Source organism: Pelophylax lessonae (genome assembly GCF_965119305.1).
Source record: "Pelophylax lessonae genome assembly, chromosome: 2".
NCBI lineage: Eukaryota > Metazoa > Chordata > Amphibia > Anura > Ranidae > Pelophylax > Pelophylax lessonae.
In genome coordinates this window covers 177,409,567-177,425,818 of record NC_138769.1, presented here as the reverse complement: position 1 = coordinate 177,425,818, position 16,252 = coordinate 177,409,567, and the positions used below count along the sequence as shown (strand labels likewise).

The 16,252-nt window shown below is 45.0% G+C and overlaps 1 protein-coding gene across 1 annotated transcript in view; it reads right to left on the bottom strand.

Moving 5' to 3' along the window:
- The window catches only part of POLA1 (DNA polymerase alpha 1, catalytic subunit), a 1,022,539-nt gene that overhangs the window by 701,196 nt on the left and 305,091 nt on the right, over positions 1 to 16,252 (bottom strand). The window contains exon 21 of the mRNA XM_082247055.1: positions 13,061 to 13,190. Coding sequence (XP_082103181.1) covers positions 13,061 to 13,190 — 130 coding nt within the window. The remainder of the gene's footprint in view (positions 1 to 13,060; positions 13,191 to 16,252) is intronic.

The following is a 16,252-nucleotide window of genomic DNA, read 5'->3' as shown; positions in this document are numbered from 1 at the left end:
CATGTTAGAATTCTTTCTTATGATACAAATATTTATTAACTCAGAGGTTAAGAATCCAAAAGTAATATAAGTGTCAGCGCAACTAATGGTCAAATGGTCGCAGCCGCTATATCATAATGTGTATATTACTGTACATCCAAAGTAAATAAACAAGTCATGAGATACAGCGCTACTGACCTAACATGTGCAAAGAAGCAATAAGGTGCTTAATCAATAAAGTGCTAATAGACAACAAAGGTGCTGATCAATAAGGTGCTAGAGTAATTGATTGTGTTAACTAAGCAATAATGTTAAAAATAGTCCTGTATGTACTGCCGGGTCACGTCCGTCTGGAGTCTGCGCCCCCTATATGCATTGCGTCATACGCTGTGGGCACTCGACTTCCTCAGTAGGTGTGGAGTCGAACAAGACGGGCCGGATTTATCTGACTGTTCCAAGAAGAACACGCCCATATGGAGTGTCCCCTGCGAGCTGACTCATACATGGTAGAACGTAGATAAATGAATGATCACTGACATTTCCTAATTAAATAAAAACCGAAGCATTCATCAGAGCATGATCCAGCATCTTCCTTCCACACTGCATAAACAATACAAACTAACAAAAAAATATATACATGAAAACAAAAATATTAAAAAAAAATATAAAAAAAAAATAAAAACACCACATCAGTAATAAAAACCTATAGCAAAAATCAAAATATGTAATACCTCACCATCCAGTGAAAACCTATAAGGGAATTATCGCTCACTAATGTAACAATATCTACCTCCACGTTGAGTCCCCTAGGTGTATGGACTTTGGTCTCATACAGTGCCTTGCTCAAGTATTCGGCCCCCTTGAACTTTGACCTTTTGCCACATTTCAGGCTGCAAACAAAGATATAAAACTGTAATTTTTTGTGAAGAATCAACAACAAGTGGGACACAATCATGAAGTGGAACGAAATTTATTGGATATTTCAAACTTTTTTAACAAATAAAAAACTGAAAAATTGGGTGTGCAAAATTATTCAGCCCCCTTAAGTTAATACTTTGTATCGCCACCTTTTGCTGCAATTACAGCTGTAAGTCGCTTGGGGTATGTCTATCAGTTTTGCACATCGAGAGACTGACATTTTTGCCCATTCCTCTTTTTGCAAAACAGCTGAAGCTCAGTGAGGTTGGATGGAGAGCATTTGTGAACAGCAGTTTTCAGTTCTTTCCACAGATTCTCGATTGGATTCAGGTCTGGACTTTGACTTGGCCATTCTAATACCTGGATATGTATTTGTGAACCATTCCATTGTATATTTTGCTTTATGTTTTGGATCATTGTCTTGTTGGAAGACAAATCTCCGTCCCAGTCTCAGGTCTTTTGCAAACTCCATCAGGTTTTCTTCCAGAATGGTCCTGTATTTGGCTCCATCCATCTTCCCATCAATTTTAACCATCTTCCCTGTCCCTGCTGAAGAAAATAAGGCCCAAACCATGATGCTGCCACCACCATGTTTGACAGTGGGGATGGTGTGTTAAGGGTGAGGAGCTGTGTTGCTTTTACGCCAAACAAAACGTTTTGCCTTATTGCCAAAAAGTTCGATTTTGGTTTCATCTGACCAGAGCACCTTCTTCCACATGTTTGGTGGGTCTCCCAGGTGGTTTGTGGCAAACTTTAAATGACACTTTTTATGGATATCTTTAAGAAATGGCTTTCTTCTTGCCACTCTTCCATAAATACCAAATTTGTGCAGTATACGACTGATTGTTGTCCTATGGACAGAGTCTCCCACCTCAGCTGTAGATCTCTGCAGTTCATCCAGAGTGATCATGGGCTTCTTGGCTGCATCTCTGATCAGTCTTCTTGTTTGAGCTCAAAGTTTTGAGGGACTGCCAGGTCTTCGTAGATTTGCAGTGGTCTGATACTCCTTCCATTTCAATATTATCGCTTGCACAGTGCTCCTTGGGATGTTTAAAGCTTGGAAAATCTTTTTGTATCCAAATCCGGCTTTAAACTTCTCCACAACAGTATCTCGGACCTGCCTGGTGTGTTCCTTGTTCTTCATGATGCTCTCTGTGCTTTAAACGGACCTCTGAGACTATCACAGTGCAGGTGCATTTATACGGAGACTTGATTACACACAGGTGGATTCTATTTATCATCATTAGTCATTTAGGTCAACATTGGATCATTCAGAGATCCTCACTGAACTTCTGGAGAGAGTTTGCTGCACTGAAAGTAAAGGGGCTGAATAATTTTGCATGTCCAATTTTTCAGTTTTTTATTTGTTAAAAAAGTTTGAAATATCCAATAAATTTCGTTCCACTTCATGATTGTGTCCCACTTGTTGTTGATTCTTCACAAAAAATTACAGTTTTATATCTTTATGTTTGAAGCCTGAAATGTGGCAAAAGGTCGAAAAGTTCAAGGGGGCCGAATACTTTCGCAAGGCACTGTATATCCACACAGTTTCACGTTTACTAAGGGCTCTAATATAATTGCCTCCTCTCTAATGTTGACTAACTTTTTCTAGCTAGAGGCATCATCCCATGCCATTGCTTAGAGTCGGCTTTCCGGTGGTAACAACCGATGTGGCTCGGGAGCCGCTCGATCGTTACCCAGGCGAGCGGGAGGGGACGCCCCCTCCCGCCGCCCTGCCCTCCCACCGGGAGATCCGAGCAACCAGCCAGCGTGTCCGCCGGCTGGATGGAGTCCCAATCTAAGCCGGATACGGCTACGATCGGGTCTCCGATGACGTAACCCGGAGGCGGCGTCCATGACGTCACATCCGAGTTACACGGCTGCTAAAGGCGGCAGTTTCAAAAAGTTAATGTATTCAAAAATCCTGTTTTGAATACATGGAAGTGTAGTGGAGGGGTCTAGGGTCTTTTGGACCCAAATCCCTCCATAAAGAGTACCTGTCACTGCATATTGCTGTCACAAGGGATGTTTACATCGCTTGTGACAGCAATAAAAATTATCAGATTTAAAAAAAAAAAAAAAAAACCTTAAAAATTAAAAAAAAAGAAAGAAAAGAAAATAGGGGGAAAAAAATGTTAGCCGCCCCCGTGAGCTCGCGCACGAAAAACAACGTATATATGGAAGTCCTGCCGCAAATGAAATCGTTGTTCAAACCACACATGTGAGGTATCGTCGCGATCGCCAGAGCGTGAGCAATAATAAAAAAAAGAGCTACACTAACCCTAAACTGGTAACCATTAAAAATTTTTAAAGCGTCGCCTATGAAGATTTTTATTGACCGTAGTTTATCGCCATTCCACGGGTGTTAAGCCATAACATGTTGGGTATCTATTTACTCGGCGTGACATTTTTCACAATATAAAAAAAAAAAAAAAAATGGGCTAACTTTACGGTTTCGTTTTTTTTAAATGCAGTGAAATGTGATTTTCCGTAATTTTTCCCCAAAAAATGATGTTTTAAAGACCGCTGCGCAAATACCACGTGATAAAAAATATTGCAATGACCGCCATTTTATTCTCCAGTGTCTTTGCTAAAAAAAAATATATATATATATATATATAATGTTTGGGGGTTCTAAGTAGTTTTCTAGCAAAAAATACTGATTTTAACTTGTAAACAAAAAGTGTAAAAAAAAAGGCTCAGTCTTGAAGTGGTTAATATTACCAATATGTTTTCTTAATCTCACCTGCAGTGCTCTAGACGTGCGTCCCACGTACTGGAGACCGCACCCGCACTCAAGCATATACACTACTCCTACAATACTAGATGCGACTAAATCTTTGATTACATATTTTTTCCCGATGCTTGTGGCCATGAATTCAATGGTCTTCCTGCGGTTCACTTGACTATGCTTGCAAGCAGAGCATCTACCTCATGCGTGGAAACCTTTTAGGAACTTGAACATCTCATTCCTTCCTGGTACTGGGGCATCAATCGCACCCGGCGCTATCTTATCCTTAAGTGTAGGCGCTTTTTTTATATATGAATTTTGAGACAGATGGTATCTGCGACCCTAGAACCCTTTCTCTTTGCAATAGATCCCAAAGTTTTTTAAAGATTTGTTCAACTTGTTTATGCTTAACACTATAATTGAGCAAAACCCTATATTCGCTACCCTGCTGCTGCCTCTTAATCAGCCGTTCTCCCAATAATTGATTGCAATACATTTTAAGTACTTCATTGCACTCATGGATGATGTCCTCACTCCTATATCCTCTCTCTTCAAACCTACGTATAAGAGTCGGTTCAAACTATGGCGACATAACTTAGGGGCGACTTAATGAAGTCGCCGTGCACCGCGACTTCGGTGCGGCTTGCACCGACTTCACATAATGGAAGTCAATGCAAGTCGCTCCGACTTCGGCCAAAAGTAGTGCAGGAACCTTTTTCTAAGTCGGAGCGACTTGAATCGCTCCTATTAGAACGGTTCCAATTGCACTAAATGGAGCACGACTTGGCGACCAAGTCGCCTGACAAGTCGGAACAGTGTGAACCGGCACTTAGGGTCTCCGATTGTTGGACATAATCAGGTAATGTAGAGCAATTCCTCCTGATTCTTATGAATTGCCCTTTGGGGATATTATTTAACCATGTCCTGTGATGACAACTGTCTACTGGCAAATAAGCATTGCGATAGGTAGCCTTAAAGTGGTTCCCGGTGGCCAATTTCCCCATATATTTATAAATCTTTAAATCCAGGAATGTTACTGTCTCTTCACTAATGCTCCATGTCAACATAATACCCTTTTGATAGGAATTCATGCTAGTGACAAACTGATCAAGTGAGGAGTGACTCCCCCTCCAGATGATCAGAAAGTCATCTATATAAATCTACTGTAAACCACTAACTCCTTTGGCTGGGGACAGAGAATGTGTTGGTCTTCCAAGCGGGCCATAAAGAGGTTCGCTACGCTAGGGGCAAACCTCACCCCCATGGCCACGCCCCTTGTTTGAAGAGAATGGCTTCCACCAAACCAGAAGTAGTTATGATACAAACAAAATTGTAAACTTTTAATAATGAAATTTTTATGCTTTCTAATTAGTGAAGCTTTCTAAAAGGCCCACTTTACTCCATCAATAGCTTCTTCGTGCCCAATGATGGTGTTAAGTGTGCCTATGTCGGCAGTAGCCAGGATGCATTCTTCCATGTCGTCCAAGGCCTCCAACGTTTGGATCACATGCTTGGTGTCCCTAATGTAAGCATCCATAGCTACTACCAAAAGGCTGCAAATAATGGTCAATATATTGACCTAACCTCGAGCACACCTACTCGATACCATTAATGATCGGTCTGCCCAGGGGTTTGAGCAGATTTTTATGGATTTTAGGTAAAATATACATATACGGGGTTCTGCATGATATAGGGTTCAAATATAGGACCTCTTTTTTAGACAAAATAGATTTTTGTAAGAAGTTACCGACTCAGAGAAAATAATTTTACGTTAAGTTCTTACAAAAATTCTATTTTCTCTTACGTCCTCTGACAGTTGCCGCCCGATGGTATTAGCCTTCACTAATGGGACGTCCCAGTGCAGGTATGAGGGGTGGGAAAGCAACGCAACCAGATAAGAAGGTAACGCAAATAACCGGGCTAGTTAACAACCTGAGCCCACAGAAGAAACTGGAACAAACCCAGTAAAAACACCCCAACAAGGAAAGACATTAAAATGAATGTCCCCTCAAACAACTGCCGCATTTAAAACTTTGCGGCAAAAGGAAGCATCCGAAGATGCCAAAACTTCAAGTTTGTAAAACTTTGTGAAAGTGTGCACGGACGACCCAAGAGGCATTAACAGCTCGAGTAGAATGAGCCTTTAATGGGAAAGGAGGGACCTGACCCTTGATACAATAGGCCTGAACAGGTCTGTCTGATTCATTTAGAAATGGTCGCCGCGCAGGCGGCCGATCCCTTCAGAGATCCCTCAGGAAGAACAAATACAGAGCCAGACTGCCGAATTGACTGCGTGGTGGACAGGTAGACCTTGACCGCCCGGACCACATCCAGAGAATGCAAGACACTCCTTAGGATGCTTGTGCCGTGCGCACAGCGAATGCAACACGATATCCTCATTAAGGTGGAATATAGAAACCACCTTGGGAAGAAAAGATTGACTCGGTCGCAGAACCACCTTATCCCCATTAAGTACCAGATAAGGAGAACGGCAGGACAAGACCGTCAATTCAGACACTCTGCGAGCCGACGTGATGGCCACCAGAAAGGCCACTTTTTGTGACAACACAGACCGAGAAATGTCTCCGATCTTCTCGAAGGAGGTGTTTGGAACACCGACAAAACCAGAGTCAGATCCCAGGGAGGCAAAGGAGCCCTCCTCGGAGGAGCCAAGTGCCGCACCCCTGAATAAAGGTGCGGATAAAAGAATGTGAAGCCAACGGTCGCTGAAAAAAGATGGCCAAGGCCGACAACTCCTTGACCGTAGTCAGCGCCACACGCTGATCAACTCCTTACTGTAGGAAGGCCAAGACCTTCGCCACGAGAAGGAACGAGGAAGAGGACCATTTTCCTCGCACCAAGCGATATACGCTTTCCAGGTGCGGTGATAAATCTTCCTGGAAAATCGGGATGTGTAGATACCCATCCTTCAAGTCTATTGAAGCCAGGAAGTCCCTGGATCTCAACAATGCTACCACCGACCGGTTGGATTCTATCCTGAACTTCTGCACCCGCACACAGCGGTTCAGAGATTTTAAGTCCAGAATCGGACGTACCTTGCCCTCTTTCCTGGGCACTGTGAATAGGTTGGAGTAAAAACCGCGAAAACGTTCCCGTGAGGGAACGGGTACAATAACTCCTTGGGCAAGCAGATCGTGCACTGCCCCCATGAGATCTCTGAGACAATCGGGAGACAGCTGGAGATTGGACGGGAAGAAACTGTCTGCGGGGCAAGATCGGAATTTGATCTTGTTCCCTGAACGAATCAGCCCTTGAACCCACCTTTCCTGCATGCCAGACAACCAGGGTTCCTGAAAACAATGCAGACGTCCCCCCACCCCGACAACGGGTGAGGGCGACCCTTCAGGCAGAGGAGGAAGGCTTTTGGCTTACCCGTCCATGGTTTCTTCTGGCCTCCCGGGGGTCGGAAGGGTTTACCCTTCTCGTGTGTCTCAAAGGCACAAAAGGAAGTACGTTGGGTCTTGAAGGAGGGTCCCCGCCGCGCACGGGGGGACTTACCCGTGGTAATCTGGGGCAATCTGAGTACGCTTACCTCCAGTGAGCCCCTTAATGAACTCGTCCAGAGTTTACCCAAAAAGACGACCCCCCTCATAGGGAATCTCAGACACCGTCTTTTTGGACGCGTGGTCAACCGACCAGCTCTTCAACCAGATGTCGCGAATCGCGATCCCCACCGCCGACAACCGTGCGACCTTCGTCCAAAGCCGCATTTCACAGATACATCCAAGTTTGGATGAGCTGATCATCCCCCCCCCCCCCCCCCGCAATCTGCACTAACAGATGAGGCCCCTTATGAAAGCTCTAGCAAAAAAAAAAAAACAGAATTCGATTTGGTCTAAATAATGGCCGAGATATGAGCAAAAATCCCCAGCCTGTCAGCACATTTTTTACTCAGGAGAAAGTGTAAAGAAAGAGGAAGTGACCTCACATCGCTAGAGGCCAGGCCAGCCCTCGAGCCCAGAGAAAAGGTGCCTATGAAAGAGAAAATGGCCGCTACCCTTACTAGGCATGTCACCCACATCCAAGATGGTGCCCGACCGGGAACCATAGCAGAAATCTCACATGGCTGTTTCACACAGAGCTGAGAATCTGCATACCACTAGAGTGGCGGCCGCTCCAAACAGCTGCAAAATGAATGCACCAAACACATTTCTGGCTATGAGCAGGGACCCCAGGGAGACCCCCACAGCATACCCATACAGCGCCCCCAACGGGGGGCAGGGAGGGGAGGGGGGAACACCAACCCGGCCAGAAGAGGGATTCTACAGAGACCGTCCGCCCTGCTAGCCCCAGGAGTGGGCCCACAACTCCCCCAAACGTCCCCAGGGACAAGGGGTTCAGTATTCACCAGTCCATCAGCGGGCACCGCTCAAAAACGGGAGACCTCCCACCCTAAGTGGGGGTGCCGTCAGCCATGGAAGGACGCTGGCAACACGCAGTCGATCCGGGTTGAGACATCCTCTGCGAAGCGCAGCTCCACCGGCTCGTCCCCATACGGAAGGACACTGTCGTTGCGAGGCCTGGGCGTACCAGTAACCTGCGACGCTCGTTGGCAAGGTTGCTCTTTATTGAAAATAAGAAGGAAACATACAGAATAAAACAAAAAAGTGTAGCCAATGTACATCATGACATATAAGAGGCGAACGGTGCACAAATTCAAGAACCAAGCAGGGTGTGTACCACAGAACAATGCAAAGTGAAAAAAGATGCGGAAGGCAGTCACAAGGAAATTAAGCACACAGAAAAGGTAACAGGAAGACTAACAGCCCAGCCAGGGCTGCCATTTTTTTTTTCATATTTCAGGGGCCAATTTCTATGAATATAAGCTTATACATTGGTAGCGCCCCGTTAACAAGGGCCTCCCATGCAGTTGTCGTGGGGGGGGAGAAACCCAGCGAAGTACAATCTCCTTCTTTGCATAATAGAGTAGAAGGGAAATCAATAGTCTAGTGTATTTGGGCCGTTTAACAGTGTCTGGAATGCCCAAGAGAGCAAACCCCGGAGCGCAGGAGACCGGTAACTGCAAGGATCCTGTTAAGGATATCAAAAAACGCCTCCCAGAACTTGGCTACCCATGGGCATGTCCAAAACATGTGAAAATAGGTACCCTCTGTGGTCAGACATTTAGGACATGCAGGAGATCTAGCAGGATACATTCTGTGCAGCCTCCGGAGGGTATAATACACCCTATGCAGGAACTTTGAATAAGTTTGTCTCTGGATCATGGCTATCAGTCTGGAGCAGTTCCCCCACAGTCCTCCCTGTCCAGGTCAGGTATGTCAGTCAGCCACCGCTGCCAGAGTCTCTCCATCCCAGGCGAGTCTACTTTCATCAGGGTAGCATAAATTGCCGACAGTGGTTTGGGCAAGTTTGCCTGTGCCACCACATCCTCCAGGCGATAGTCTTCATAGTAGGGGTGGTAGGGAATTGGGCCCTGACTGGATGCCACAGCTGTAGATATCGAAAGCCTATCCAGCAAGGTTAGCCGAATACCAGTGGAGTGAGGAGTTCGTATTATTCTCACATACTGCTGGTCTCGTGTCAGGTTTTGAGAGGAAGTATTTTTTCTGGTTAAGTGTTCTCATGAATTTATGAACCTGTATAAAAGTATCAAACTTATTAGAACTTATAGGTTTTCACTGGATTGTGTAGAATTATAGATTCTGATTTTTGCTATAGGTTATTTATTCCTGATTTTTTTTATATATATTTTTTAATATTTTGTTTGCATGTGTATATTTTTTTGTTAGTATGAATTGTTTATGCAGTGTGGAAGGAGGATGCTGAATCATGCTCTGAGGGATGCTCCGATTTTTACTTAGTTAGGAAATGTCAGTGATCATTTATGTACGATCTAGCATGTATGATTCAGCTCACAGGGGACACTCCATATGGGCGTGTTCTTCTTGGAGCAGTCAGATAAATCCGGCCCATCTTGTTCAACTCCACCCCTACTGATGAAGTCGAGTGCCCACAGCGTATGACGCAACGTGTATAGGGGGGGGGGGGGGACCCCAGACGGACGTGACCCTTCAGTACACACAGGATGTGGTCCTGTGTGTCTCTCCTACCGCACAATCTTACTGCATGAGAAGCCTGTACAGCCCGCACAGCTTTATGTGCAGGAGAATGCGAGTCTATTTATGCTGCATTTTAATAAAACGATTTTTACAGAGAGCACGATATCGCCTTCTCCCCATTTTTCATATGGTGCTGACCGAGTGTGTGGAATAGGAAGCAACCCTATCTTGCAGTGCCCTAAAGATACAGTGGAGTGACCCTGTCCATTTCCTTAAGCAAATTAAGCGTGTTTGACCCAGTGGTGAAACACGGGTCAGATTATGAGGTGAGAGGCCAACTGCCTATTGTGGTGGGATCACGAGCACTGGTTACATCTTTTGATTGAGCACCTTTTGGATACTGAAGAGACTATTCTATATTTTGGACTTTATTACTGGATGCTATTGCACTTTTTTATGAATTGTACATATATTAGCACATTTTATTTGATTTTGAACAGTCCATTTATTGCTTATTTTGCACATGTTCTGATCTGAGGTGTAGTGTGGGTTACTTTATACCTACGTTATTATTTTTAACATTATTGCTTGGTTAACACAATTACTCGAACACCTTATCGATCAGCACTTTTGTTGTCTATTAGCACTTTTTGATTAATTAAGCACCTTATTGCTTCTTTGCACATGATGTTGGGTCAGTAGCACTGTATCTCATTACTTGTTTAATACAGGTTAAGCGGTTATGTTTAGCAGGATTTTTTTTTAATTTGCTGTAATCTGCAAATAAGGATTTTAGCGCATTTTTAGCTAAAATGTTGATTGATAAACATTTGTGAAAATTTTGCGGGGCCTTAAAAATCAGTAGCACCTTCTTTTTATCCTAATGGTCATGTGCTTTGAGAAAATATATGGTTTGGGGGAGCTTTTACAAGCTCTGAAAGCTGTAAGGGAAAAATAAAGCAATGGAAAAATTGCAAAAATGGTCTCGACTAGTTCAAAAGTGGAGTGCAGGGCATGGCAGCGAAAGGGTTAAAGAGAAGTACAGCCAAAGTTATTTTGGCTGTACTTCTCCTGTAGGTCACATAAGTGCAGTTAGTTTTGCACTCATGTGACCCATTTTCAGTGGACAGCAGGTAGTGTCTGCTGTTAGCCGACATCACTCCCAGTCCGTGCTTGAAAAAGATCCCGGCCATATGGTCAGGGTCCACCCAGTGCTGTATTTTGGCCTAGGCCAACAAGGCCCAGGCCTAGGGCGGCATTTTGCAGGGGGGAAGCAAAGAAACTGCCCCCCCTCCACCTGAGTCTCTATTGGCCACTGGTTGCTAGAGCCACCTCTCTCATCCCCCCTCTCTCTCTCATTCCCCCCCCTCTCTCTCTCTGATTCCCCCCTCTCTCTCTCACCCCCCCTCCTCTCTCTCTCTCTCTCTCTCTCTCTCTCTTTCACCCCTCTTCTCTCTCTCTCTCTCTCTCTCTCTCTCTCTCTTTCACCCCTCTTCTCTCTCTCTCTCTCTCTCTCTCTCTTTCACCCCTCTTCTCTCTCTCTCTCTTTCACCCCTCTTCTCTCTCTCTTTCACCCCTCTTCTCTCTCTCTCTCTCTCTCTTTCACCCCTCTTCTCTCTCTCTCTCTCTCTCTCTCTCTCTCTCACCCCTCTTCTCTCTCTCTCTCTCTTTCACCCCTCTTCTCTCTCTCTCTCTCTTTCACCCCTCTTCTCTCTCTCTCTTTCACCCCTCTTCTCTCTCTCTCTCTCTTTCACCCCTCTTCTCTCTCTCTCTCTCTTTCACCCCTCTTCTCTCTCTCTCTCTTTCACCCCTCTTCTCTCTCTCTCTCTTTCACCCCTCTTCTCTCTCTCTCTCTTTCACCCCTCTTCTCTCTCTCTCTCTTTCACCCCTCTTCTCTCTCTCTCTTTTTCCCCCCTCTTCTCTCTCTCTCTTTTTCCCCTCTCTTCTCTCTCTCTCTCTCTTTCACCCCTCTTCTCTCTCTCTCTCTTTCACCCCTCTTCTCTCTCTCTCTCTCTTTCACCCCTCTTCTCTCTCTCTTTCACCCCTCTTCTCTCTCTCTTTCACCCCTTCTCGCTCTCTCATCCCCCCTCTCGCTCTCTCTCTTTCTCATCCCCCCTCTCGCTCTCTCTTTCTCATCCCCCCTCTCGCTCTCTCTCTCTCTTTCTCATCCCCCCTTTCTTGCTCTCTCATCCCCCCTTTCTTGCTCTCTCATCCCCCCTCCTTGCTCTCTCATCCCCCCCTCTTTCTCAACCCCCCCTGACCCATCCCCCTCTCTCTCTCTCTCTCCCTCACCCACCCACTCTCTCATGAGATCTGAGGTTCATGCTGGGACTTGTAGTCCTTCAATTTTGGAGGGAGCCACATTAAAAAAGGAGTGGGGCAAAGTTACATAGGTGGGGGAGGGGGGGGCGCCCAATTTTAGTCTTGCCTAGGGCAGCACAAAACCAAAATACACCACTGGGTCCACCTAGAATCCTGGATCGCACCCGGCTCAGTCTTACCAGCAATCCGCTGAGAGTCTGAGCCGACCCCTCCACAGCCAAATGCTCCAGTGAGCGCTACGGGGAGGCTGTACATTTTGGCTGTACCCAATTTGGCTGTAATCCCATTGTTCAGAAAGCTGGGTGGGTAAAGCAGGAAGCAAAAGCACACACAAAATATTGCTGTCAAGTGCAATACTGCAGACAAATCTAGAGAAAATGATAGATTCTGCAGGAACCGGATGACTTTCAACACATATGTAACAAGCTGCCTGTTATACAGAACCGGTTCTTGCAACGGGGGCATTCCCCATTCGAATAAAAAGGCACAGCAGGGGAGATTGCGGCATTAACATCACTTGTGTTAGTACAGAGATCTGTTATTTTTCCGTCAGCCGGCTGGGTTGAACAGAAAAATAAAAAAAAACCTGGTGTGTACCTAGCTTTGGTAAGGTGAAAAGACCACAGAAACGACTCTGCATATTCACTTGCATTGTGAAGGAGAACCCAGGACATAACATGCTCCAGACCAGCAGGTCCTAAAAGAATGCAAGGCTATACATAATATTTTAGGGATACAATCTACCTGCTATAAATCTTAACTAAGACCAAGGCAACCCTTGCTTGGTTTTATTTCAGATGAGCAAAATCTAATAGCAAAAAGATTGCCAGATAACATCTCTCTAGTGTAATTGGCCAAAATCAAAGGAACTGTGGGAAGGAGGAAGTGTTTCCTCTTTTCTAAGTGGCCTGCCTCCCAAAGCTAGGACTATAGCTCTGGATCTTCATATGCACCGAATAAGAAATTTAAACAGCAAGATTGAGGGATCCAACATTACCTACCTATAGGGTATTGGAAAAAGCACCCATGTTTATTTCAAATTGCAAGCCCTCCGCTTATGAATCCTTACCAGAACATTTCCTGCAATATTGGTTATCTGTAACGCCAGGGGCAGAACGTTCAGCTCATACATGATCTGAAGAATAAATTTGGCATCCATCCAAGTGTTTTCCAACATGTGGAGAAGCTGTGAAGACTCACTGCAGGGACAACATCACATTAGAATATTTTCACACATTCAGTGCAAACAAATACATTTGTATACATTTTATCTAATTAGAATTTTGGCATAAAAAAAGCATGCACACATGACCCAACTGGGAGAATTATGGTAGAGGAATGGTTATATATTTTTATAATCTGACAAGCTAGCTAAGCATAACACAAACTGCAAAGGATTAGACAGCTGCCACTTAGTAGCCATCCAAGCCAACCATTCAGGTTACCAAAGTTCCCAGAGCATTAACATTCACTTGAAAATGGGTGCTTTTACTAAGTGAGGTTTAGAAAACTATTGAAATCCTTATACCTAAAAAAGGACACAGCTTTACAATGACAGCTCTTTAAGGCTTAATCCACTTCGAATACATTTTTTTGGTTTAAGGAAGAGCTTAACCAAACACATAGTTTATACAGAGCAATATTAACAAATGTGCTTCAATGCCTGCTCCCCAAAGCAAACACCTACCTGTTTCTCCCATGCTGCTCCATTTAACAGTTGTAAGTTAAGAAAATACAAAGTACTTCCGCATACAGTGGACAATGTAGCCCTTCATGTGAACAGCACATTAACAGAGAAAGTTCTCAGCTCTGTGCAACGTCCAACTAACATTACTTGGAGCTTACATAGAGCTTCCTTTCCATGTTCCTGGCAATTGAATAGAACAGGGAAGCAAAGAAAATGGGGTGGGGGGGGGTGGAGAATCCAAAGCAAACCTGTTGCTTTGCCCTGCATGTACAACACAGGATTTTAAAAGCCTGTTCACAATTATTGCATTGAGTTTTGTTTTACAGCATTTTGATGAGTTCCATTACGGTTATTAAGGTTGCATTAATCCCAAACACAGAACTTACTAGGAATAGAAATGCTGAGAACTGAGAACCTGACAAGTTAGCTGTTTCAGGCAGAAAGAGATTACATGATCGCAAAGATCTGTGCTGAATTATTACTTAGTACTGTATGTCACCTAACCTAATTATTTTTGTTCCACAGTCCTGACACTATGAGAAGGGAATTGTGTCAGATCTATACAAGACAAAAAAAAAAAAAAAAAAAAAAGATTTAAAAAAGAAAATGGGATTTTTTGACTTGACGTAAAATCCATATCTCTGACGTTCATTGATGGACACAGCACCTGATCTTCCTAAACCATTGGGTTTTACTATCCCCTACAGGAGTAGGACACTAAGCAGAAAAAGAACTTGACTATGCCTATGGGCCTAAGGAGGTATACCCCCCTCCCCCCTCTTCTCTGCTATAGGTACCCAGTTTTGTTACAAGCAGTGTCAGAAGTTATACAACTCCATAGAGGGGAGGGTGCGGTGTGTCGAATATTAAAGGAATGGGTTTTACGGTAAGTCAAAAATCCCATTTTCTCTTTCGCTCATTGATGGACACAGCTCCTGATCCTCTTAACCCTTGTGATGTCCCAAAGCAGTGTCAAGCTTGAGGGGTGGGAACAGCAAGAAAAAAATTCCCAAGGCTAAAATCATAGTCAACCAGGTAACAGGAGCTCAACCAAAACAACTGGAGCCCACCTGAAAAAACATTACACCTCCAAAGAGGTAACAAGCCCCTTAAACAGCAGCCTGCAAAACCTTGCCGCCAAAAGAGGCATCCGCATATGCCAACACATCTACTTTATAAAATTTCGAAAACGTGCACCGACGACCACAAGTAGCCGCCTTGCATACCTGCGTTACTGACGCCTGATGAAGGAAGGCCCAAGAAGTACTGAGTACCCGCGTCGAGTGCGCCTTCACAGGGAAAGGGGGAACCTGACCCTTAATCGAATAGGCCTGAGTCACTGTCTGTCTGATCCATCTAGAAATGGTCGAGGATGAAGTGGATAGTCCTTTCCAAGGCCAATCCATAAGCACAAATAGTGAATCTGACTTCCTAAAAACTCCATAGCTACCAGGCACACCGAATAGCCCGAACCACATCAAGGGAATGCAACAGGATTAGGCTCAGCTGGATTTGATTGTTCGGAGACTTCGGACACTTGTCCAATTTGGCCAAGATCTCCCTTTGCAAGAACAGCGTATGGAACTGCGCAAACAGGACCACCTCAAAAAGATAGAAGTCATCAGGCCCCGCACCCTCATGCAAGTCTGGAGGGACGACCATCTGCTCGACAGCAAAAGTTGAATCGCAGCATGCAACTTCTAGAGCTTGTCCAGAGGAAGGAACACTCTGGCTAGAGCGGACTCCAGAGTCAGACTCAGATAGTCCAGTTTTGTGGAAGGAACCAGAGCAGACTTCTGATAATTCAGAATCCAGCCGAACTCCCTCAGAGTCCGTATAGTGATGTCCACGTTGTCCATCAGAGCAGTAGGAGACTCTAATCACAAGAGAAGGTCCACCAGGTAGCCCAGCACTTAGATCCCTCGCTGACGTAACAATGCCAGCACCGAAGCCAACAACTTTGTGAAGACCCGAGGAGCAGAGGTGAGACGAAAGGGTAACGCCACAAACTGAAAATGCTCCTCTCCCACGGCAAAGTGGAGGAAGCATTGGTGACAGACATGTTGAAAAGTAAGCGTCCTTGATGTCGATAGAGGCAAGGAAATCTCCCATCGTGTGAATAGACTCCATTCTGAACTTCTGTGCCCGCACAAAGCAGTTCAGGGCCTTGAGATCCAGATTTGGACGCACGTTGCCTTCTTTCTTGGGGACCATGAACAGGTTTGAATAAAACCCCTGAAAACCTTCCGGAGTTGGAACCAGAACAATTACCCCTTGAAGCAACAGGTCTTGCACCGCCCTCGAAGAGGGCATGCAAACAGTCTGGGAACAGGTGCACATTTGAAGGAAAAACCTCTCCGGAGGGTAAGAACAAAATCTTGTAGCCGAAACTGTATTACTTGGTGGACCTACTTGTCTTGCACCAAGGAGGTCCACGGGTCCAAGAAACCAGTGAAGACGTCCCCCCACCCCGGCACAGGTGAGGGCACACCTTCATGCAGAAGTAGCTTTATCTGTGGGTCTGGAGAAACCCGCTTTGGACTTGCTCGACCAAGGTCGCTTGGATCCTCCCGA